The 25,409-nt window shown below is 38.3% G+C and overlaps 2 protein-coding genes across 4 annotated transcripts in view; one reads left to right on the top strand and one right to left on the bottom strand.

Moving 5' to 3' along the window:
* The window catches only part of Skic3 (SKI3 subunit of superkiller complex), a 154,434-nt gene extending 141,098 nt beyond the window's left edge, over positions 1 to 13,336 (bottom strand). Inside the window, exon 1 of one of the 3 annotated variants that reach the window (XM_074077057.1) lies at positions 13,184 to 13,336. The gene's annotated coding sequence lies outside the window, so the exon portion shown is untranslated. The remainder of the gene's footprint in view (positions 1 to 13,183) is intronic. The other 2 variants (XM_074077060.1, XM_074077059.1) reach the window with 2 other exon arrangements.
* Positions 13,337 to 13,495: 159 nt separating this feature from the next.
* On the top strand, positions 13,496 to 25,077 carry Rfesd (Rieske Fe-S domain containing). The gene is made up of 4 exons (XM_020183625.2): positions 13,496 to 14,552; positions 21,125 to 21,294; positions 21,391 to 21,425; positions 23,336 to 25,077. The coding sequence occupies exons 2-4, from the start codon at positions 21,126 to 21,128 to the stop codon at positions 23,597 to 23,599; spliced, it is 468 nt and encodes a 155-aa protein (XP_020039214.2). The 5' UTR covers positions 13,496 to 14,552; position 21,125; the 3' UTR covers positions 23,600 to 25,077.
* The last annotated feature ends 332 nt before the right edge of the window (positions 25,078 to 25,409 follow it).

Here is a 25,409-nt window from a genome sequence, read left to right as displayed (position 1 = left end):
TTCATTATGTCAGCCTCCAAACAAAAACTCCAAGTAAAAAACTCATTTGCTGGCATACAGGAGACTGCCAGCCAATTTACCAAATCCATTCTTCCCTTCTTATGTGGATGCTTAGCCAAAGAATCCATTTTCCATCTCCCTTGCTCCTAGCTATGGCAAGTGACTCATTCTCAGCAATGGAATGTGACAGAAGTGCCATGTGTGCCTTCCAGGCATAGGCTCCTCCACATTCTCTGTCCTCTTTCTATTAGCCAGAACACATGATGTGGCAGTAAAATGATGTGGTAGTGACAAGGGCAACATGTTAATGGTGGCAGAGCACCAATGTGAAAGCAATATGGATTCTTCAGGATCCTGTGGGACAGAGAGAGCCCAAAGTTGGCATAAGATCATGTGTGAGAGAGATGCATTTCTAACTTCTTTAAACCACTGCATTTTATGGGTCTCTTTGTTACAACAGATGAGCCTTCTCTTTGAATAATATTTTGAAGCTGTAATGATTTAGACAAGGTATGGTTTGTTCTCAGTTTTCTATTCCAGGGGTTCTGAATTTCTGGGACAAGATGGTGTACATGCAAAACTAGAATTTGACACTCCACAAGGCTTGCACAGTGAACTAGAGTTACAGATGTAGCTGTGGTCAATCATGCCTATGGAATATGTCTTATATTTGGCCCAAAAGACATCATTTAACATCAAGAGAGACCTCACTTTTTCCCATCTAAAAACTGAGAATGTTAGGAAAAACCTCATGTCCACCAACCATCAGTACAGGGACAGGTGTCAGAAACTTAGCAGGCTCTGTATTGCCCACACTAACCTTTATTATTTCCTGTATTGCCAACAGAACCCTGATTTTATTCAGGATCAATATATTCCAGCTATCTTTGCTGTGTAACAAAGTGCCCAAACTTCCTGGTATAAAATAACCACCATTTTATTGTGTTCATAGATTCTATGGAATAGGAGTTCAGACAGAGTACAGCAGAAATGGTTTGTCTCTGTTCCATGATATCGAGGCCTCATCAAGGAAGACTGATGAATTAGGGGCTGAAATCACCTAAAAGTTGCTTCATTTGTATACATCACACCTAAGGTGAGATACTCAAAAGCTGGGTACATCAGGAACTACTGACCAGAGGATCTGCACATGTCCTTCTACGTGGCCTTGAGGGAGTCAGACTTCTCAATAGGCGGCCAAAGTTCCTGAGAACAAGTATATTAGTGAACAAGCTAGAAGTAACACGGCTTTTATCACCTTGTCTCAGAAGTCACAAAGCATCACTTTCTCTGAACCCTATTGGTTGAAACTGTCAAAACCTCCCTAGATTCAAAGGCAGGGAATATAAGTCCTACCTTCTAATAGAAGGAGTGTCAAAGAAGTTTCTGTTATATTTTAAAACTAGTGGGATTAAGGGGACTCAGGGAGGAGGGAGAAGAAAAGAGAAGGCTAGAGAGTGAATAATAATGAAATACACTGTGTAGGAAGATGGCATGACTAACACTGTTGAATACTAGGGAGTGGGGGGGGGAAGAATAAGGGAGAGTAAAAGAGGGGTTAATCTGATTAAAGTACCATATATTCATGTGCGAAATACCATGGTGAACCCCCTTGAACAATGAATATACACTTTAAAAGAAATGAAGGACAGGAATGTAAAACAGGTCCTGTTAGGAGTTGAATACGAGTGAGAGGGATGAGGGTGAATGGAGAGGGTGAAGGAAGGCAAATACGGTCAATGTAGTTTATGTACTTGTATGAAAAAAGAACAATTAAACCTGTTGAAATTATTTTAAATAGGGGGCAGGAGGATGAAGGAGAATGATGGTAGGAGTGAATCTAACCAAGGTACGTTGTAAGCATATATGGAAATGTCACAATGAAACTCCCTGTATAACTAATGTATGTAAATAACATGTTAAAAGAGAAAAGATTTACTTTAGCTCACAGTTTCAGAGGTTTCAGTCCATGGGTTCTTGACTCCATTGTTTCTGGGCTGTGGCAAGGCAGAATCATCATGGTGGTAGAGCATGGCAGAGCAAAACTGCTCTGGTAAGGTAACTTTACCAGGCAAAGTAACTTTATCCCTATCTTAGAGAGAGATCTAAATCAACTGCTGTGGTTTGGATATGGTTTGACTGTGTCCCCTAAGGCTTCATGTGTTGAAATATTTTTTGTTTTGTTTCTTTGAGACAGGGTGTCACTATGGAGCCAAGGGTGACCTGGAACTGCCAGGTTGGCCAACTCAAGATCCTCCTGCCTCGACTTCTTGAGGGATTACAGGTATGCACCACCATGCCTGGTTCATGTGTTGAAATTTAATCTCCATTCTGAAGTATTAAGAGGAAAGACCTCAATCCAACTATAATGTATAAAGATGGGGCTTTTCGTAGGATTAGAGACGGTCATATTAGGATTGAGTCTTCATGATGGAGTTGTAGTGGCTTTATAAGAAGAGGGAGAGAAACTAGAAGCAACATACACATGTGCTCCCTATTTCCTGCTATGGGATGCCTTGCACCTGTTTAGTCTCTGTCAACAAGATACCATAACCAGAGGTGTCCCCTTGATCTTGAATTTCTAAACCATGAGCCAAAATAAGTCCCTTTTTGTTAAAACTCACCCACTCTGTGACACTGTTACTAGCAACAAAAAACCAACCAAGACAACAATCTTGTAAATTCCATTCCTCCTACTAGCTAATTGGTTCTGGACAATGAAACTAAAAGTAAGGTCTTTTAATGGGGCCTCCAGCAAAGGTTTTCCAACCTTAAATAGAGATACCAGGAGAAACTATTTCTCTTCTTCATCTAGATATTGTAGTTTCTGGATGTGACCCAAAGGTCTTTCAGCCATCTTGCAACCCAGAAGGGAAATAATCACAAGACAAAGCAAACACCTGAGGTTGGCCTTTGTTCCCCAAAGACATTATATTAATTAGTGTTTCTTAATTCTGTGATTTCATTAAAATGATGAGGAAATTGCTATTTTAAAAAGTTTTACTGCTATTTTAACCATTTGAGAAACGGGTTTTTTTCTAAATAACAAATAACAATGGCATTACTACATAAATATTTCATTGTGTTTTATTTTGGTTTCTTTTGAGATAGGGTGGGTCTACACCACCTAACCCAGGCTGGCCTTGAACTCTCCATCCCCCTGCCTCAGCTTCTCAAGTGCTAGGATTACAGAAGTGTAGCACCACACTTGCCTAAAATTTCATTTTAAACTTGAAATTTTCATTTCAGATTTATTGACATTTTAGGGGAAAACATATTCTCTTACTATTCTCTTACTAATGTCATTCTTATTCTCTTACTAATATCATTCAGGGGTTGTATAGTTGTGAAAAAAAAAGAAACCTACTTAAATTGTCTTAAGCCAAAAGGAAATTTATAGGCCCTTGAAATAGAAAAAGTTCAAGAACATAAAATAGTTTCAGGAAGGGCTGGATCAAGTTGTAAAAAATATGTCATTAGAAATCTCTCTCTCCATCTATCAGCTGTCATTTCCTCTGGATTGGCTTCATTCTTAGCCTCTGCCCCTATGATGACAAAGGGCCTTTCAACAACACATTCTATCAGATTAATGAAGCTAATGGAAAGAGAATGCTTTGTTTCACATAACTTCAGCAAAAATTCCAGGATCAAACATCCTGGTGTGTACATGGTTGGATCTGGTTATGCTTTTAGGACAGGGCAGGAGGAAACTTTGCATGCTTGGCTCTCCTGAGTCACATGGAGGAGAGTTAGGGAAAGGAAATCTGCTAAGTGAAAACGAATTTCTTTTCCCAGAGGATGAAATGGATGACATCAAAGTCAACTACGTACCTCCAAATCTCCAATTAAGGAAATAAAATGATACACATTTATGTGTATTATGGATTCAGATTATAAATTACAAATTTATTAACCTTATTTTGTATACTTTGTATCAATTGCAAATTCTTGCTTGTGTCTTTTCTTGAAAGTGATCTAGTTGACTTATCATTTCATCTAGTCTTTTAAGCACAGAAGTTCACAGATGACCAAAAATATGGCTTGGATCATCATTCTGGAGGTTATACTAAGAAAAGGGATTCAGGTAATGTCTACAGACATTTAGGAATCACGGTGCAGGCTTTGACTTTCATGGTTAAAGCACTAAACTGGCTTTTTCTCTACTAGTGAGATGGAGTTTTAAAGTAAATTTTGAATTTTTAAAAAGCTCTTTCTTTTTTCACTGAACATTTATCATTCCCATATTGATATGTATATTCCCATAATGATTGTATATTTTTAAAATGTAGTTACTAAAAACTTACCCTAAATAAGCATTTCCTAGAGTGTACTCTGTGAAGCAGCAGAGGCTTTGGGATGAATGTTATTATAAGGGAAAAAAAGGAGTTTCATAGTGAAATGTTTGGAACATTAGGTTAAATAGACTTCTCTCCTTTTTAAACTTATTATAAAATATACAGGAACACTGAAAGAATAATACAAAAGAACGCCCACATATGTACCACTAAAATTCATCGGCTGTTAACATTTTGTCATATTTGCTTTTATATACATGGTGGTTGTTGTGGTAAGTTGAAAATCACTTGCAGACATCATGATCTCATCTCATTACACTTCACCTCTATATCTTTGAGTGTGCATTTCCTAAGACATTATTACATAACTGGAAAAGCATTATAACACTTAAGAATATTAACAGTAATTTCCCCAATATCCTTTTTTCAAATCTTCTCTTTGGTTCTCAATATCACGTCCATAGATATTTTTTTCTTTTGAACCCAAATTAATCACAGTTCACACACTGCACTTGCTTGTTATGTCTCTTTAGTTTCTTTTGTTCTAAAATAATTTCTCTGACCTCCTAAAAATGATGTTTTTAAAGGGACTAAGCCAGTTGTCTTGTAGAATATCCCTCAGGGTTTTTCATGCTATGTTCTAATTTATTCCTCTCTTCCCAACTAGGTCTCTTTAGCATTACCTCTCAGAGTCTTAAATATATCAATATGGAAAATGACTCTCTAGTCTAGTGGATACCTTTTAGGAGCCTTTGCCATCTTCACAATAACCTTTTCTTTGGGAATCATTCCCACCTCCAATACACACACACACACACACACACACACGCACAGAGAGCAGTTACATATGGACTTGGTTAATTCCACCAGCCTAGTTAGCTCATTAGAACCCTCCCCTAAAAGAGTAGGGAAGGTATGACAAGTGGTTATAAAAAACTGGATAGTTAAGGAGTGGAAGACCAAGAAAATGAGGCTCAGAGGCTTAGGTAAGTTCTAAAGTGATAGTTTTCAGATATAATTGATGCCTCCTCCTTGAGGGAACAAGCAAAGAAATGTGTTGAGTCCATATATGCAACCAAGATGACATATATTAAAGTAGATCCAATTGGACAAGGGCAGAGGAAGTTCAGGCCTAGCTTAGGCATTGATCTAGTGGAAGTTCATTTCCTGCTGGGATTGCCCAACTAAGGAAAATTTTGTTTGCACAGAGCATTTTTGGGGAAGACCCAGATAAAACATCTAGGCTAGACTAGTGGAGGCAAAGAGGAACTAAAAGGGAGAAAGGCATCAGTTTTGATAAGCAGAGCATGTTTCAAAGAAAAGAAGAGACCAATTTAAGAGGTAAATTAAGCCAAGCACAGTGATGCCTGCCCATAATTCTCTGCTACTTCGGAAACTGAGGCAGGAGGACTGCTTGAGTCTAGGTGTTCAACACTAGCCTAGCAACACAGTGAGACTCCATTAAAAAAAAAAAAAAAAACAGCAAATTTAATGGTTAGAAACTCAACTGAGACTTCCTGGAAGGACCAGGGGCATGACAGAGGTAACTGAAGCACTAAAGATATACTCAACCATGCAAATCCTGGGACATTTTCAACCTTGAAAATGCAGTGTCACGAAGTGCATGTGGCAGAGGTATTGTTGCTCCCTAAAATCAGAGGAAACCAGCAGAGTCAGGAACATAACACAGGCAGTATCTGCAACGTGAGAAATACTGGGGATCATCCATCCTCTGAAACAATTTGTGTGAATCTAAGCAATTCCATACAGAGGACATGAAGTCAATCATTGGGTTCAGGACTCAGAATGCTGCCCATGAAAGAATGGAATATCTTCACACTAAATAATAGGGCCCCCACAGAGTGACAGACAGGAAAACACATCCCTTATCCCTGGGTTTTCATGTGAAAAGGCTTCAGTTAAACTACCATCTTGGACTAGCTCCCCTCTGAGGATGAAGAAGACCCATTAAAAAAAAAAAACCTTTAGATCAGAATTGTAAAACAATGTCTAGGAAAAACTGAGGTTCAGAGATTAAATTCCCCCTACAAGATAAAGTCCCAAAATATAAAAATCCAAAGTATAAAACTCGAAATGTCTTGTCCTCGTATGAAAAATGGAACCCCTTCCCAGTTTCTGATTCTAAGCAGTGTCTTTCTGTAGGGTTCCTGAAGCCAGAGCTGTGGACCCCTCAGCAGCCACTGCTGCAGCCTGTCTCTTTCTGGAATGAGGTGTTCCACTAGGACCTGTGAGGTGCTTTGTTCAATATGTCAGCAGAAACCGAACATTACACAGCATTGACTTCTCACCTACCAACCCAAGCTAGATAACAAACCATCCTCTGTCCTAGGAGCAACTGCTAAGAAAAGATGGTTTCCCAGAACCCAGTATTTGGTGTTGCCAACGACTCTAGCATAGGGTTGGAATCTGAGAGAAGTGCAGAATTTGGGTGTTAACTTCCCCAGGTTGACTGTCAGAGCAGATAGTCTAAATTTACAGCCTCTGAAGGTAAATTCATTTGGGAGAAATCGTCTCAAAAGAAGTTGATGTTGGCATCGTGTTTAAGAAAGCTGAGGAGTAAGGCTTGGGGGGAGCCATCTATGTATTTATCTCAGACAGAGGCCATTGAATCATTCTGCTTTCTCACAGTTTTGAAATTAGCAAAAGGGAAGGCCCAGAAGTCTTTCTCTTCTTGTCAATTAAAAATCTCTCCATTGCCATTTCCATTTTGAGAACTTGTACTTAATTGAGCAGAGACTCTATTGACACAGAGCTCCCTTTAGAGCGTATTTCCAGTCCTGTGCCTCAGTGGCTGTTTTCAGTGACTTTGGCTAAGCAATCTGTCTTGCAGCACACTTTTCCAAGTGCCATCTTGACACCACAGGATTGTAAGGGGGACTTTGAGCATATGGACATTCTACACGAATGCAATGTATGTCTTTCTATCATTCCCTCTCTGGCCCAGAATATAGAATGGCATTTGGAGCAGCCCAGTGATTCCCAGTCACAACTCAGTCATTCATGGTAGCACATGCACTTTATTTATATAAAGAGAATAGGAAGGTAATTCAATCTTTCCTATAATATTACTGGTTTTTTTTTTTAGAATTAACACTCACTGTTTATATTTCTGGTAGAAGTCTGTGTACTTTAGTTACAGGCATTCTAGTAAACTCTATTTCATGTAATTCCCATCAAGAAAGACATACAGTGGGTTTATAGTTTGCATGATGTATTATTGAACATATCTCAAGTATTCTATAAATGAGAAAAGAATCTTATACTTACAATTTTACCAAACATCTCATGAGAGAATTTTTCCCAAACTAGTTTCTGATGTCATATATATCAAATCTGGCTTCTCCTCCAGGACTCATGTACCTCTCAGGCTGGACACTACTGCTCACATTTATGTTTTAATAGAACCCTGGCCCTTGCCATGGTACAAGCATACACAGAAAGTCATCTCAGTGGGCTGCAGGAGTATTCTTGGAAGTTATAAACCACATAAATATATCCCACTAAACTCAAACTAAACTTATTTCCAAGTCAACTTCCCCTTAGCCAGAACTCAAAAATGTCTGAGTGGCAAAAGTTTAAAAAAAAGTATTGATCTCTTAAAGATAAACCCTACTTTTACACATTAAAAAATATTACTACTACTATTTTTCTCCCTCTTTACTTTCTAAACAATTCAGTCATAAAGTCAGTAGGTGAAACAGAGAAGGGTAGATGCCTTTGCAAAGTGAGGCAGGGTGGGTTCTGATAGGGGAGGCAGGGACCACAATAGATCAGAGTGGGCTATGAGAGATTTCATACCTAGTGAAGTGGTGGTGTAATGAGACAAGCTCCAGTGACAGATGGGTAGCCCTATAAGGGACTCAAAGTTCAAGCTCTGTTTTTGTATAACCTGAATCTAATCAAGAGGAAACATCACACAAATTCAAATTAAGGGACATTTTACAAAATAAATGGCCTGTAATCTTCAAACATGTCAAAGTCATGAATGTTAAGATTGAGGAACTATCTTAGATTGAAGGACACTACAGAAACATGACAACTAAATGCAAGCTGATTCTAAACTGGATTTGAGGATTAGATGATTTAAATATGTTAACTTCCTGATTTTATTATTTTATTGTGGTTACGTAGAAAAATGTCCTCATTTGCAGAAAATGCACACTATAGCTTTAAGGGTCAATGGAGCATTAGATTGGCAATGTACCCTCAAACAGTTGTTGGGGCACAGAGTTCCCCTGACTACTTTTCTGCAGTTGTGTGTGTGTATGTATGTGTGTATCCTCAAATTATTCACACACACATTGTGTGTATGTGTGTTTATGTATATATGTGTATACACACATAAATGACATATAAACATATTCCTAGTGTCTCTCAGGATCTCAGGATCTTGCAAAGAGCCCATGCATGTAGGGGGACCTGAAGCTTCAGTTTTATTACTATCGCTACCTCCAATGGCAGCAAATCTTATTCTACCCACTTCTATCTAAAAGCCCAAAGTACCAAAACAATTTGTTTTCTGTAATTTAGTCCTTGCCTTGGCTGAGCTTGATCTTCAAGATCTTTGTGATCTCTCTTCTTCTTTTGAGATCCAATGTGACAGAATAATCTTACCATTTTCAAGGTCAAGAATCAGCAACCTGCACCCTAAGACCTTTATTGCCTCAGGTCTTTTGGGTTGTGTCTTTGCAGGATCCATGTAGCTCTGTGCATATTTGCTAAGCCTGGCTTTGTACAAATAGCTAAAGCTTGCTTCAGGCTTAATGCAGAGTACTTGGTATTCACTAACCATATGCCCTTCTCCACACCTCATTAACAACTATGTATTATTTGCTTAATGGCCAGAACATAGAGTTCCACCTGGAATATAAGAAAATCAGAAGAAAAAAAGATGTTTCACCTCTTAAAATCTCCAACCTTTGCTTACTTTTCTTCACATGCTTAGCTTAGCTTCCTCTCCTTTCTACAGATCTGTGTGCCTGCCGATAGAGGGCACAGTCTGGTTTGTTGTCTCAAGAGGATGGCTCTAAGTAAGAAGTTTGCATATGTAAGTTTAATTCAGGAGACTGTTAGCAAGCCCATTTAGCTACACATTTAACTCACTCTAATTGAAATGTTTATGATTGAATCTGTCTTACATTTTTTAAATCTCATCTATCTCTAAATTGGTTCCAAATTCATGTAAGGAAAAAAGTTTTCAGCTGGATCCTAAAGGTAAAAGGAGACCTTTCATGAAGTGTCACACAGAGTCTACTCTTCCTCCAGCAATGACAATGCAAAACCATGTGTGTCATGCTTCTGCCAAGGGAAGCCCAACAGACACTCAGCACTCAAGGTTTTTATTGGAACCCATTAATTTGCACTTCTTTGTCCTCTCCATCTCCATAGGTAAAAACACTAATCTTTTTCAGGTTCGAATAGAGAACTAGATGTCATCCTTGATATTTCCCTTTTCCTCATTCCCTCTGTGCAGAAAAGTTCACATTGCTGACCTGAGACTGCTATCCCTAAAAAAGATCAGCTTGCAAGGTTTGTCCCTTGACTGGCATCTTGAAACGACTGGTAAACACTTCCCCACACTGAAAATCAACATTTTAATTTTGAGCACAATGAAATTAGATATAATTATGAGATATCAGTTTAAGTTGTACCAAATTATAATGATAAACAATCTAAAACTTACAGTGATTGACAGCAGCTTATTTTTCATTTAAGTTACATGTTTTTCACAGCTTAGTGGAAGTTGTGAAGCTGTGTATGTGGGGTGGGGGAGCCTGTGGTATTTTTCCACACTAAGGGACCCAGGCTGGTGAGGGCCTCATCATCTGGAATGTGTTCATTCTTGTGACAGTTAAAGAGGCAACTAGGGAGGTCTCAGATCAGCAATTCTGATAAGAACCTATGTCAGTTTGGAGTACACACTGCATTTCCACCAGTGGCCCATTGATCAGAACTCGGCTTCAACCAGATGAAGTAGATGAGCTGTTTAGTGATCACCACTGTTTCTGCCACAATGTCCAGGCAGAAATGTCATGTAGGCATCTACAATAAATGGAGGTTGAGGAAACAATGGTTTAAGAATCACAGCAGATAGGTGGCATTTAAAGCCACCCTCATTTCCTTCTGATCTGAGTCACAGTGACCTGTGGAAAGCAATGCTACTAGTTTTTTCTGATTTAAAGAAGTAGGAAATCTAGATTGGTGAACACACTTCATGCCTCCCTGTAGTGAAACTGGTAGTTCACAAAACTAGTGAAGGCAATGTTTTAGCTACTGTACATGGAATGGTGTAATCCTAAAGAAAAAAACTGCCAAGAAACAACTGAATGCTCAGAACAGAGAGGCTGGGCTCCCTAAGGTGATAAAGGACACTTGAAACTGTCCCTATTTATATATGAAGACCCTGAGAGCCAAAATCACAGATGAAAAGCTGGCATTCTCTCTTACGATAGCTACCACTAGGTGTCACCAGTAGGCCAAAGTTAGAAATAGGAAGGGAAGAAGATGCAAATCATTTCCAAGAAAGAAGTAGAAAGTGTCCCCAAGATGGCCACAGATAGTACTTAGTGGTAGCAGTGCCTGCACTGGCTACACCTGTTCTATTCTTCCTCACACACCAAAGTAAAATAGGAGGACTCATGAATTTTATATTAAACTGTAATGACTTTCAAATGGACTTTAGGAATTCTTACCTAATGTGTGTGATTGTGCATGCATTGTTTTCTGGGGTTTTGTGTGTGTGTACAACTGGGAAGTAGAAAGAAGTAGTTTCCTCTGCCTTCCATTATAGCTTTTCAAGTATTTCATTTTCACATGACTAACCACATTAATACTTTTAAAGAGATAAAACAGTTTCCCTTTCCGTGTATGTATGTATGTATGTATGTATGTATGTGTGTGTGTGTGTGTGTGTCTACTGAAATGTTGAGTTTACTCAAAATCAGATTTAAGGCCTGTGGATCTAAAATGTGTTCTTTTTAAAGATCAGATTATGCCAAAGCAAAAGAGAAGCCTTAATCCTTTGGTGACACAAGCTGAGAACTGCTAGCATACTCCATGTACCAACAAAATAATTTGGGACCGCTAGCAGATAATAGAAATTATAATAAATATAAATATTTCATTATCTCTTCAGTATATCTCTTTGATATATTTCTTATATCAAAACTAGATGACCTTATTTGGTAAGTGAACCAAATAGTCAAAAGGGAAATTATGCCATAAAATATTACTGATCATCCTAACACTATTCTCTACAGAATAGAATCAGAAGAAACTAGCACTGGAGACAAATCCATTATTCTGAGCATCTCAGCTTTTTGTATGTTGAGGTCCATTTTTAAAGTGTCATTTATAAACCAGACATGGTGGCACAGACCTGTAGTCCCAACTACTCAGAGGATGACGTGAGAAAATCACTTGAGTTCCCATGTGGTTGAAGGCCAGCCTGGGCAAAAAGTTCATGAGACCCCATTTCAACCAATGACTGGCTGGGCATGGTGGTTTATACCTGTCACCCCCAGCTATGCTGGGAAGCACAAACAGGTTGGCCCAGGAATAAATTGAGACCCCTATCTCAAAAATAACCAACACACAAAATAGGACTGGTGGAGTGGCTCAAATGGTAAAACCCCTGCCTAGCAAGCGCAAGGCTTGAGTTCAACCCACAGTACCACCACCAAAAAAAGGGGGGGGCATTTATATGGCACACTGGGAAAAGTGGACAAGACTCCTGCATTTCAGCTGTATCTGATAAATTGGGACATGCAAAGCCTGAAATCACTATGTCAGCATATTAAATGCAGGTTGCATGTTCAGCCTGGGGTTCACACTGGAATCATTTGGAAGTTAAAAAGACATTGAATCCAGGCTCCCAAAGTTTTTTTTTCATTGGTCTGGGGTGTAGACATGACTTTTTAAAACTTCTAAGTGTCTAAGGCCTAGCCAAGATTAAGAACCACTGTATTAGAACAAAATCGATTTTTTTTTTTTTTTGAGACAGAGTCTCACTATGTTGCCTCAGCTGGACTCCGGCTCCTGGGTTGAAGTGATCCTCCCACCTCAGCCTCCAGAGTAGCTGGGACTACAGTAATACATCACCATGCCAATTTCCAGAAAACTGAAAAAAAACCGGCAGACTCATCTAGTTTCCTTTTTTGTTGTGTTTTCTTTTTAAAATTCAGTTAAGTCTAAAGAGAAATGCCCACAATGTTTAAAATATGAAAGTGAAAAAAACTAAACTCCATCTTCTCCCAAAATGACCACTGTTAAGTTTCTTTGAATTTTAAGAAATGTTTGTTGTTGCCATTTATTGGCAGGACCTTCTTATTTATATCTGAAGGACACGAAGCCATCTTGGGAACCTTAAGCATTGTTGTTTTTCTGAACATCTGGTCCTGAGACCTTTGCCTCAGTTCCTTGGAGCTTTCTCACAAGGCAAGATGCCAAATCACACAGGCACGGTCCCACTGCTGGCTCCGACAGTTTGTGTACATATGCGCGTATATGCACCTCTGGAAATAAATTATCTACGGTAAAGAGAGATACACACATAGTAACCTATGCTGTGTCTTTTAATATTCATTATATCATGAAGTTGGTCCTTTAAGTATTCAATATAGGCAACACGGTCATTCGCATCTATGTATTTTATTCAGACATTCCCCTGGGTTGACGATCACTCTAGCTACTCTGTTTCTTTCTTTTCAATAAATGGTCTTATACATGCATTACATGCATCGTGGCGAACTTTTGCAAATATTTTTAAAGGGTAAATTCCTAGGTATGAGATTACTGAGTGCATTTAAAGTTTAGATGAATATAGTGAGATCAATAATAACTTAAAAAAATAAACGAATGCCACTCACATTTGTCAGACATACGATTGAGACTGCCAGTTTGAGGTGCTGGCAGAGCGCGGCTGGCCAGCCGTCACCATCACCTCTGGCGGGTCGCGACGGTGCCACTGAGGCCGTCCACAGGGGCGGGGACTCCGGGATGCGGGCACTCTCAGGGCACGTGACTGACTTGCCCCGCCCAGCGGAGTCGCATCTCGCCGAGGCCGAGCGCGCGGGCTCCCGGAGGCGGAGCGATGACGTGAGCGCGATATATTCTGTTCTGCAGTGTGGTTGGATGGCCGAGCGAGGGGCGGGGCTCACGGACCAGCTGCTTCCGGTCGGGCTGGCGGCCTAGGTTACGGCTTCCGGCGGTTGCAGCGTGGGCTCTGCTCCGTTGGGCTCCTGGCCATTTTGTGCCCCTTGCGCCTGGGTTCGCGTTTGTTAACCGTTAACTCCTGGGCAGGAGCGCCGGGCTTGTTACTTTGAGAGTTGGTCCGCACCCTTAGGCAGCAGGCCGGACGTTTGTAACTTGATCTCGGGCAGTTCCATCCTCTCACATATAAAGGCTGCTCCAGGATTTCTGCAGCCCCTGCTGTCCCAGGTGGTGGTCTCCGGGGATCTGCTTTTGGGACTGCGTCTGTGGCCAAGCTCAGACTGTCAGGCTGGACAGACCCTAGGGGTGACAGCCAGCTTGACGGTCTCCTAGGTTAGGCTGTGCTCTGAACACTCGAGGTGTGGGAAAGCCATTTCCCTCCCACACGGGCCCTTCTTATGCAGCACAGCGAAATTAAGCAACTTGCCCTAAATCATGCCGAGCTGAAATTCGAACCCGGGTGCAGCTCACGTGTGATCAGGGATCTTTCTCCAATATCAGACGACGGTGCATGACTTTATTGAAGTATTAGGCAAGTATTCAATCTTAAACATTCCAGGACACGCTCTTGCACAGTAGCATTCCTGAATTTAAATTCAGAACCATCTTTCTTGATACTTGCATATACCACCAATATAAAGGTCACTAATAGATAAGTTTTTGCTTTGATAAAGGGCTTTTGTCCTTCAAGAAAAAAGCTGTCCTTCACAGCTTTTTTTTTTTTAATTAATCCGGGGATGCTACCTAAATAAACGTTATAACTATCCATATATTAGCTTCATAATTCTCAGTTTTGTTAGGATTAATAAGCTAACATACGCAAGGTGGCCGAGCAGTAGTCACTGTCCTATGGCTAGTTTTATCTGTTGTTACTCTGTCATCCAGAGATACAAAACCACTAAAGCATTTTTCTTCCCTGAATCTAAAAGCAAGGGTGTCACCCAGAGATAAGCATTCTAGTAGTGTGTGGGCCAAGTCCTCAGACAGTAAAAGCACCTTAGTCATTCTCAAGAGGAATAGTAACAAGTAAGTACCTTTAATTTCATGTCTTTTTTTGATTTCAGGTTCTTATGGAAACTTGAGTTAAAGTATTTCTAATTCAACTTGAATATATTATCTATGTTGGAAAGATTAATAGTGATCGACAAAGATCCATTTAGTTAATTTGTAATTTTATATGCAGTTAGCACCTTTAGAAACCTAATTTTAGGGATGGGCCAAAAATTTTTTTTGTAGACAGTTACAGAAAAGAACAGCTAAATTTTTAGAAGAAAGTTTTTATATAGCCCCCAAACTGGGTAAGTTGTGTAATTTTCCACTTTTTGTCTTATTCAGTTAAGATTCTGTTATCTTAGATCTATTGTATATAACATGGTCACTACCGTTAATAATAATACATTGTATTCTTGAAATAATGCTAAGAGGATGTAAAGTGTTCTCACCACAATATAATAACTATATGAAGTTATAATGCATTTATTATTTAGCTAGGTTTAGTCATTCCACAATATGTATACTTCAAAATATCTTGTACACAGTAAATACATACAGTTTTATCTATCAATGTAAAAATAAATATTAAAAAAGATTCCACTATCTGAAATACCCTCAAAGGAAATGTGTAGGAGTACATGAGTAGTTCATCAAAGAAACAGTGGTTAAGGTGAACTCATGGACTCATAGTTGTCTGAATGGACCATGATATTCACAGTATTTGATTAGGAATAATATGGGTACTAATTATAGTCATCAGATATCATAAATACTACCATTTATGATGCATAGAGGAAACTGCTATTTGAAGGATGAGATAATACTTTCCTAAGTATAATGCAGGGCTGTAATCATAATTCTCTGAAAGCTTTATCATTCAGCCCCAGCCTGTTCATTTATCCGTCTCTTCAAAGTTCACTAGTTTTTCTTGGTTGGAAGTATACCTTGCAAAGACTGCTTAAAGAGACTGCTATACAGCATTCCATCATGCATACAAATTATCCATTTTATTTCTGATGGGTTTTTGAGTTGTTTCTTGTCTTTTATTGTTACAGTCATTCTTGTGTTTCCTGTTGTACTCTGGCATATACCTGAAGTGGGATTCTTGGGTCATGAATATGTTCAGCTTTGCGTAATGCCAAACTGTAGCAGCACTAATTTATGTCATCACTGGTAGTTGCTCCATGTTCTCCCTAGTATCTGGCATTACTTCTGGCTCATCTGGTGGATGGAAAATAATATCCCATTTGTGACTTTCTTTTGCATTTTCCTAATGAGGTTGACCATCTTTACATGCAGTTATTGGCCACTTAGATTTCCTCATCTGCAAAGCATTTGCTCACACCTTTTACCTATTTTCCTATGGTTATTTGACATTTTCTTACTAGTCTATAGGAGTTCTTCATATATTCCACATTTGATTGTATGTATTGCAAATGCCACATGATTTGCTTTCTTTTACTTCAGGCTGTTTGCTTTTCTTTCAGATCATTTGTCTCCTCTCATTTCTTATCATTTTTACTCCTTTGTTGTGTGTTTTGTCACAAAGACTGATAAAGGCTGCACACCCAACTCTGGAGGTAAATACTACTACCTAGCTATTTATGTACTTTGGGTACCTGCCAAAATCAAGTAAGCCCATATGACTGTTTAGAGATACAGTATTCCAGCTTCCTGACACCACAGATAATCCAGAAAAATCAGAGCCATGGTCCTCTTTGTCTTTTCTTTAAAACAACATTTTTTGCTTTTTTTTATCGTGAGATAATTTTTAAAAACAGCATTTGTATTATTTTTTCGGACCTTTTTTTCAGGTAACTAAGTTAATTATAGATTGTTTTTCAGTGCTGGGCATTGAACAGAGGGTCTTATACATGTTAAACGCATGCTCTCCCACTCCCACCCCCCAACCCCCCGCAGCCCAACTAGGTTGGTTAGAGAAAGGATTAACAAACTCCAGAGTACAGATTTGACATCCTTTAACTCTCCAAATTTAATTTGTGTAATGCTTTCCTTTATACGTTGAATGAAAGCTCTTGCCTCTCTTTATCAGTGCAACTGTGTAGCTGTCTCCCCCCTTCCCCCTTCCTCCTCTGCTCCTTTCCTCCTTTTCTCCCCCTCTCTTCCCCTTTCCCTCTCCCTCTCTGTCCATTTCTCCCAACCCCCTACACCTCAGTTTCTGAGCCCAGTCTTATGATGAGATCCATCTTCCACTTGGCCCAGCGCCACCCCTTTCAAAATAGCAGCCTATAAATACCCTTTTTTCTACAGCTCACTCCTAACACTATGAGACTTTGTTTCTAAATAATTTCTGTTGTATATACTTGCTTTTAAAATGAGTCTTGCTGTTTTTCTCCTAACACTGTAAAGTTCCCAACCAGTCATACAGGATTAAAATTTAGAAAATCCACTAGGAAAATTCTCTACAAAAGGCCTGAAGCCACTTGACACTTACATGAAAAAGTTTTCATTTTGTTAAGAGGGAATTGGAGCCATAACTTGGAGCCATTTAAGCTAAGTCCAAGTGCCCCTTTTTAAAAAGTTGGATATGTGTTTATATGTAAATTATTAACCTAAGGCCTAAATGGAATTAAAATTGTTCCTGTTGATCAAGGAAAGGTACATTATGTAACTTCCTATGAAGTATGACAATATTACTGACTTTGAGAATGTGGATTGTAGAGACGCATCTCCCTAAAACTGGAGTATTTGGATTGACATGTGACTTATAATTTTGTTAAATATATTGTAGACAAGTTGTGTGTATGTGTGTAATATCATGAGCATTTCACAGCAAACTTCTTAGTGTATAACAGCAGCTGAGTCTTACAACTAGAGACTTTCTTTCCTTTTTCATATGTAATTCCTTATCTTGTGTAAAGCAGAATTGAATACCTCTCAAGTTGTCTAGGCCTTTCTGTGTTTTCCCACTCTAATCAAGTAAATCCATAAAATGATAAAATTGTGAAAATGGAAATATTGAATAAAACCTAGTTTTGCCAACTTTTAGGATTGCCGTTACATTTTGTTTGAGTAAGCTTATGTCTAACACACCTATAGAGGTCTTATAAGATGACCAAAGATTACTGCTGAGCCGGAGAAATGGCTCAAGTGGTAGAGCACTAGCCTAGCAAGCATGAGGTTCTGAGTTCAAACCCCAGTACCAACCAATGAACGAAAAACCCAAAAACTTACTGTTAATGTGATACTTAATGGTGACAGACTGAATGCTTTTCCTCTAATATAAAGATCAAGGCAAGACTATCCAATCATTATTTCTATTCAACATTTTATTGGAGGATTAAAAAGCAGACATATGGAAAGGAAGAGTTAATCTGTGAATAAGAATTCACAGATTACATAATAGAAAAATTTAAAGAATCTACAAAGAAAAACTATTAGGTTTACTAAGTAAATTTAGCAAGTCCAGGAAACAAAGTCAATACGTGAAAATAGTTGTTTTTGCCAGTTGCTGGTGACTCATGCCTATAATCCTAGCTATTCAGGAGGCAGAGATCATGAGGATTGCAGTTCAAAGCCAGCCCCAGCAAATAGTTCATGAAACCCTAACTTGAAGAAACCCATCATAAAAAAGGGCTGGTGGAGTGGCTCAAAAAAGAAAACAGAAGGAAAATAATAGGTTTTAATATACAGTAGTGATGAACAATTATAAAGTTATAAATACCCATTTACAGAGCTGAGGATGTAGCTCAGTAGGAAAGCACACATTTAGCATGGGTGAAGCTCTGAGTTCAATCCCCAGAACCAAAAAGTGAGAATAAATAAAAACATTTACAATAGTATCCAAGCCAAAATATATTTAGGAATGTTATGGTTTGTATATGAAATGCTCTTTCCCCTACCCAAAGACTCATGTACTGAAGGCTTAGTCTCCAGTGCAGCAGTGTTCAGAGGTGGGGCCTTGAGACATGACTGGACCATTACAGCTCTAACTTAATCAGTGGATTAATCCATTGATGGGTTCGTAGCTCAATGGGATATTAAGAGGTGAGGCAGAGGTGGAGGAAGTAGGTCACAGGGAGTGTGACTTTAGATGGTGTATTTTATCTCTGGTCTTTCCCTCTCTCTCTCCCTCTCCGCCTCTACATCTCTCTCCCCTTCCTCCCCTACCTCCATCCTTCCTGGCTGCCATGAGGTGAGCAGTTCTGCTCTACTACCTGCCATGACGTTGGGCCTTATCTCAGGCCCACAGCAATGGAACTAAGTGACCATGGACTGAAACCTCTGAAACTATGAATCAAAAATAAATCTTTCCTCCTTTAAAAAAAAAAAAAGATGACCAAAGAGTTATTTGGGGGTTGAAAATAAGCACATGCTATTTAAGGCCAGTGGTGTGCCTTTCAATTTTGGAGAATGGCTGGTAAATGTTATAGAATGAGTCATTTTTACTGGATCAGACCTCTGAACAATACTAAGAAATTTCTTACCTTTGATTTTTTTTCACCTCACCTTTTAATTTCTATATTTGGCCATAAGGATATTAAAAAGTAAAAGGAGATACAAACTTTAGAAATATAGGGAGAAGAGTTGGAATGGTTATGTTTTGGATGTAAGCCCTTATTTGGATACTAACCAGAATTTGATTTCTAGAAGAGTGGAGATATAGGGAGTAAGTGGATTTATAAAGAGAAAAGGGTACAGGGTTGATACAGCTCTCTTTTCTTTTTTTTTTTTTTTGTTATTGTTGTACACTGGGACTTTCACATAAATTCTTACAATATATCATAGTTAAATTTACCTCCTCCATCATTCTCCTTTCTCCCCCATTCCTGGAATAGTTTCAACAGGTCTTATTTTTCCATACATGCATACATAGTATTTCCACCATATTCACCTCCTACACCCTTTCCTTATATCCCCCCCTCCCACTGGTCCTATCCCCCAAACAGGACCTGTTTTGCCTTCTTGTTCTCTGATTTTTTTTTTAGTGACATTTTTGTTTAAGTTAGTTACATAAGGTATATAATGTAAATTTTTTCCTTCTTTTGTTATTGTTGTGCTGGGTGGCGGTACACTGTGGCATTTACAAAATTCTTACAACATATCAAATATATTATACTTGGGTTCACCCCCTCCATTTACATGCATGGATTCAGCTCTTTTTAAAACATCCAGTTTTGGAACTAAAAACTTCATAGAGTCCTAGGAAGCCCAGATTTTCTTCATTTGCTATTTATTGTATTAAACTAGATTTTACCTCATTGGTTGCCTTTAGTTTTTTTTCTGGGTTATCACTTACTGGAAATTCTATTGTTATGTTATTTATGTATTTGTTTGCTTATTATCAGTCCTACCATCTAGAACATAATCTTGGGAAGAACAGAAATCTTTCATGTCTTATTTTCTGAAGTTTCAATCCCATAGTGGGTGTTCAGAAAATATTTATCAAATGAATCATCTCTAATAAGGAGGGAAAATGCTGCAGGACAATCTATAAAGATCCATCATTGAAAATTTTTATTTTATAATTCTTCTGTGCTAAAGATTATTATTACCAGCCACTCCTTCAGTTTGGTTTTTCCAAACATATATTCCTTCTTAGATAGATTAGGAGAAATTTGTCCATCATTGCCCCAAAGATAAAGTAGGTTGTGATTAGATACTACCATGAAACTTTAATTTCTGACACCTTCATAAACCTTTAATCTCTGTCATATAGTAAAGTAATTGAAGTAGCTCTGCTCCAAGATGATGGGGTACCTGCAGGATCTCATGCCTTAATGAGATAGACCCTCTTTCATTGCCCACATTGTGGAGTGAGATTTATGCCAGTTGCATAAAGTGCTGGAAACCCTGACACTGATGTTTATTTCTCACATGGAATTAACAGATTGTGACTACATTCTTAAAGTATACAGAAGTCTTTGAATTATTTTCAACTGAATAGGCTATCTGTGCTGAGAAAAAAATATCATACCTGCACATTCTCTTCTATATGTTGAGGAGAAAGTTTTCTCATCAAATGCCCACAATAATGCAGAAGAAGTAATAACATTTTCTATCTATGGTAAGAAAATGAGAGGAGTCCATTCATACCTCTCCCCTCCTGCTAGAAGAGTTAATGTGGTTGTACCTATATGAGTTGGCTATGCAGTGGAGGGGGTAAATTCGGGTATGGTATATTTGATACATTGTAAGAACCTTTGTAAATTCTACAATGTACCCCCAGCCAGCACAACAACAATAATAATAATAATAAAGGAGTTGGCTCTGTGTTCTAGGTTAGTGCAGAGAATGACCACATGTTGTTTAGTATTGAATTTGATAGATAATAAAGGGGTTAGTGAAGCTTTAAACTGTATACCTTAGGAGTTTTGAAACTTCCATCTTAAGCATTGGAATTAATCAAATCTAACTCTTGCCTTAAGAGTAGGGAGTCCTTCCTAATTTTGGCAGACTAACACTAAGAATCTCTAACTCAAAAGTAGTGACTAATTATAATATAGTATTTGTAAATGTTTTTAGTAGCTATAAAAATGCATCCATCAGTCAAGAAACCCAGACTGTTCTTATATCTCTGTAAGTTAAGTTGTAGTCAAACTAGTGAAGACCATTTGCAATTTTCTTTTCTTTTTAAAAACTAGCATGGATCCTGAAGGCTCTGTACAGGATCCTGAAGAGAAGTATTCTGTCTGTGTTGGCAGAGAAGATGACATTAAGAAATCAGCAAGAATGACAGCTGTGGTCCATGATAGAGAAGTGGTCATCTTCTACCACAAAGGAGAGTATCATGCCATGGATATTCGCTGCTACCGTAAGAGCTTTTCATTTATAGAGCCCGTTTTTAATCACAAAACAATCAAAGTGCAGGGTTTTTAGTGACTAGATGTAATATTCAATTCTTTTTCAGATTCAGGAGGACCTTTACATTTGGGAGAAATCGAGGTATGTAAAATTATATGTATTCTCAACAAATGCAGATGTTACCTCTTTATAGTCTTACTTTATTTTGTTCTTTATTCAAAAATAATTTGTATTTGGGGATGGTTATATTTTAATGCTTTGAAGACAGTAGTCAGTGTTCTAGACATTCACAACCCTACAATGTAAAGAAAACCATCTCACAGATGAATATGAGGATTATGTGTGTATAACCTAGCAATTATACTGTGAGATATAACTGCACAAGTGTTTGTCTATATATAGGAAAGACTTATTGCAGTATTATTTATTATAGTGAAAAGTCAAAGGCAACCTAAATGCTTTAACAATAGGAAGTTGGCTAAATAAATTATAATACTGTGGGATATGAGGCAGCCACTAGTTGAGGCAGACCTATCTGTATTGTTGTGGAAAGATGTTAACAATGTGTTTGTGAGTGTTAAAAGCAAATCATAGAATAGTAGTTCTAATGAGATCTAATTTTTTAATGTAAAATAATGTTCAGTTTTTACTTTTTACATGATGTAAGTTGAATTTTGGGGAGTATATATCTTACAATGTAAAATTTTTTTAAATTTTTTTAATTTTTTCTAAAAGAAAGAAACCACACTTTGAAGTCTTAACTGAAGAAGAATGGGGGGAGTTGCCTTTGCGTCTTTGCATTCCAAAACTATTTGCCTAATTTCTTCTTTCTGTCTCTGTGTTTCTAACTGGTGCAAAGTGCAAGCCTGAACCTAGTGTTCCACTCTTTCTACACTTGATATATACCTGGTTACATACTTGTCCTCATGTTAAAGGACATATATATGCTTAAGTTATGCAAATGTGAATGTTTACTGACAGTTCAGTAGGGGCACAAATCAACATTCCTGCATTTCTGGTGAGAAAAAAATGTTAGCACCCACTAACATTATCATTAGCACCCGCTGATGGTAATGTCACTGAATTTCCCCCAGTTTCATCCCATGCTGAGTGCCTTAATACCTTGCTACTCAAATTGTGGTCCACAGCCTGGGAGCTCCTTAGACATGCAGAATCTTGTGCTCCTACCACTCCAGCTTACTGAGCTTAAACAACAGAGCTGCATTTAAATAAGATCCAGGTGATTCCTGTGCTCCTTAAGGTTTGAGAAACACTTAATTAAGACAGTTTAAAAGTCAGAATGAAGCTGGGCACTCAGGAGGTAGAGATCAGGAGGATAGCAGTTCAAAGCTAGCCTTGGCAAATAGTTCAGACCCTATCTCGAAAATACCAACACAAAACAGGGCTGATGGAGTGGCTCAAGCAGTAGAGCACCTGACTAGCAAGTGTGAGGACCTGAGTTCAAACCCCAGTACAACCAAAAAAACATTGGAATCACAAATTGCTCTCAATTAACATCTGCACTCATGTCTTTAGTAATTCTTCTGAAATTCATATCTGGAGTTTACAGTTCTTCTAAAAGCACTGAAAGCTTTGCCCCAATTCTGTCAAGGAAGTGACATGAACATAGATAACAGATAGCTGCAGTAGCATGGTATATTTGCCTAAGCAAATCATCTCAAGTGCTCCAGCTCACTAGGTTTTAGTCAACTGCAAAAGGACTTGGTAACTGTTCTCAAGTTAGGTTCCGCTGTAGGAATAATATATAAATGGAAGGGGGAAAAAAAGAAAAACTAGCTGTCTTTTTTCTCTCTCTCTCTCTCTCTCTCTCTGTTTTGTTTTTTTGTTTTGGAGACAGGGTGTCCCTTGGCCTCAAACTCAGTCCTTCAGCCTCAGCCCCCTAAGCACTGGGATTGCAGGTGTGAAGCACATGCCCAGCCTGTTCCTGAACCTGGTTCTTCTGTATTAGATTCTGTACCAAGTCTGGTGTTTATCATGAATGTTAGAAATGTCAAGACTATTAAATCAGTTGTTCTCCTCCCCTCCCCCAGGATTTCGATGGACGATCATGTATAGTTTGTCCCTGGCATAAATACAAAATTACTTTGACAACAGGAGAAGGATTATACCAGTCTATAAACCCTAAAGATCCATCAGCAAAACCCAAGTGGTGCTCCAAAGGAGTAAAGCAAAGGATCCACACCGTGACCGTGAATAATGGGAATATTTACGTGACTCTTTCTAAGGAACCTTTTAGGTGTGACTCTGATTTTTATGCCACTGGAAACTTCAAAGTAATTCAGAGTTCTTCCTGATAAAAATATATGGCAAAGAAAAATGTGTATGCTTGAAAATATTTTTAGAATAACTTTGCTTCGATGCCAAAGGTGAATTTTTTCCAATAAGTATTACTTATCGTTAAAAACCATAGATCTGAGAGGTTTAAAAGAACTTGTACTTAGTACAATTTAAGGATTACCATCAGGATCAACAGAATGCTTTTTTTATCTAATCTTCTGGATTGGAACTTGCACTTTATAAATTTGAGATTTTCTGTTTAAGAAGAATGAAATACTATTCAGGAGGCAGAGATCAGGAGGATTGGTGTTTAAGGCTAGCCTAAACAAAATGTTAGTGAGATCCCATCTCAACAAACAAGCTGGGCATGGTGGGATTTGGGATTACATGCCTATAATCCCAAATCTGTGGGAGGCATAGATAGTAGGATCATGGTCCAAGGCCAGCAAGAAACCCTATCTGAAAAATAATGAGGCAAAAATCAAGAGACCCTATCTGAAAAATAACCTAAAGCAAAAAGGGCTGGAGATGTGGCTCAGCTGGTAGAGTAATACAAAGCTCCGAGGTCAAGCCCCAGTGCTGCCAAAACCAAACAAGTAAAAAAGGATGAAAATAATTTATAGAAAGCAAAATAAATAACAGGTAAAAAGTAAGATTTGGTAGGAAAAAATTCAAATGTGACAAATGTCCCTATTTGATGTAGCTGACTTTTTTCTGGGAAAGTTTTAATATGTACAAAGTAACAATGAACTTCCATCTCTCAACTGCAACAGTTTCCAGCTGTCTTCCATTCTTGTTTCGCTAATACATTCAAGGATTCTCTACCTCCAATATTTGATTATTATTTCTACATTTTAAAGGTAAATTATAAATACATCAGAATCTGAAATCTTAAAGCTTTTCTAAATATGTAACAGACTTTTTACACTTAAAAATGGCTCAAAAAATGAGATTAGCATGCTGAACTTAAAAATGAGAAATTTACCAATGTGCTAGATGATGTCAAAGCCAAATAAACCTTGGCTCATTGTCTCTCATCAGGGCAGATTCTTGAGGAAAACCACACACAGCTGCTACCCCTCCATTAAAGTCTTTACAGTGAAGCATAGTACTTTGCCTAATGAAATTTTCAAATAAGGTTTTTCAAAATAAGTATTAGAAAATTTTGTGTGTGTGTAACTGTTTCCCATAAACGGTATAGAGGGAAGAAATCTGGTAGGGTTGTTCGTTGCCAGTGCTGCTCTGGCTGCGTGGTGCCTACACCATACTAGTTGTTAGGTATTTAGAATAATATCTGGGGTTCCCGTCATGCAAAACTTAAAAGCTCACTGTAGAATGTAAGAGATACGGGACCAAAAAAGGATGAATGGCTTATGAATTCAGAGTGAGAACTGTTAAGAATGGAACCAAGTCAAAAGCACAATAATCTTCATGATCTATGTCTGAATTAAGAGTCTAAGGGACCCACCTGGACTCTTTCCCTTGGTTGTAAAAATAGCAAGTGAAAAGGTGTATAACAAAGACTATTTACAAAACTCATGGCTGTGTACTATTACATTGCCTTTTCTTTTGGAATATGGGTAGTATATGGGTATAATACATTTTTTTAAACTATTTCTCAGACTACTAACAAACCAGGCTTGGACTTTTTAATCAATATTGTTTATAGCAGCAACTACTCACCAGGTACAGAAAATATGCCATCTCTGAAGTAAGTTCATCCAGCCTATTGCATCAGGTGCTAATTCTTGAATGACTTTGAAGATTTCATCACATGACCAGAGTTTAAAGTGCATAAAAGAAACCAAAGTGCCTCTTGTAGGCAAA

Source organism: Castor canadensis, chromosome 6 (genome assembly GCF_047511655.1).
Source record: "Castor canadensis chromosome 6, mCasCan1.hap1v2, whole genome shotgun sequence".
Lineage (NCBI taxonomy): Eukaryota > Metazoa > Chordata > Mammalia > Rodentia > Castoridae > Castor > Castor canadensis.
This window is presented reverse-complemented; position numbering and strand designations above follow the sequence as displayed.

What these genes read in the sequence shown, in the direction of transcription:
- Rfesd (XM_020183625.2), top strand. Translation starts at nt 21,126, where the DNA reads ATGGATCCTGAAGGCTCTGTACAGGATCCTGAAGAGAAGTATTCTGTC. An exon ending in CATGGATATTCGCTGCTACC is followed by an intron (nt 21,295 to 21,390) that starts GTAAGAGCTTTT and finishes ATTCTTTTTCAG; the next exon opens with ATTCAGGAGGACCTTTACAT. An exon ending in TACATTTGGGAGAAATCGAG is followed by an intron (nt 21,426 to 23,335) that starts GTATGTAAAATT and finishes CCCCTCCCCCAG; the next exon opens with GATTTCGATGGACGATCATG.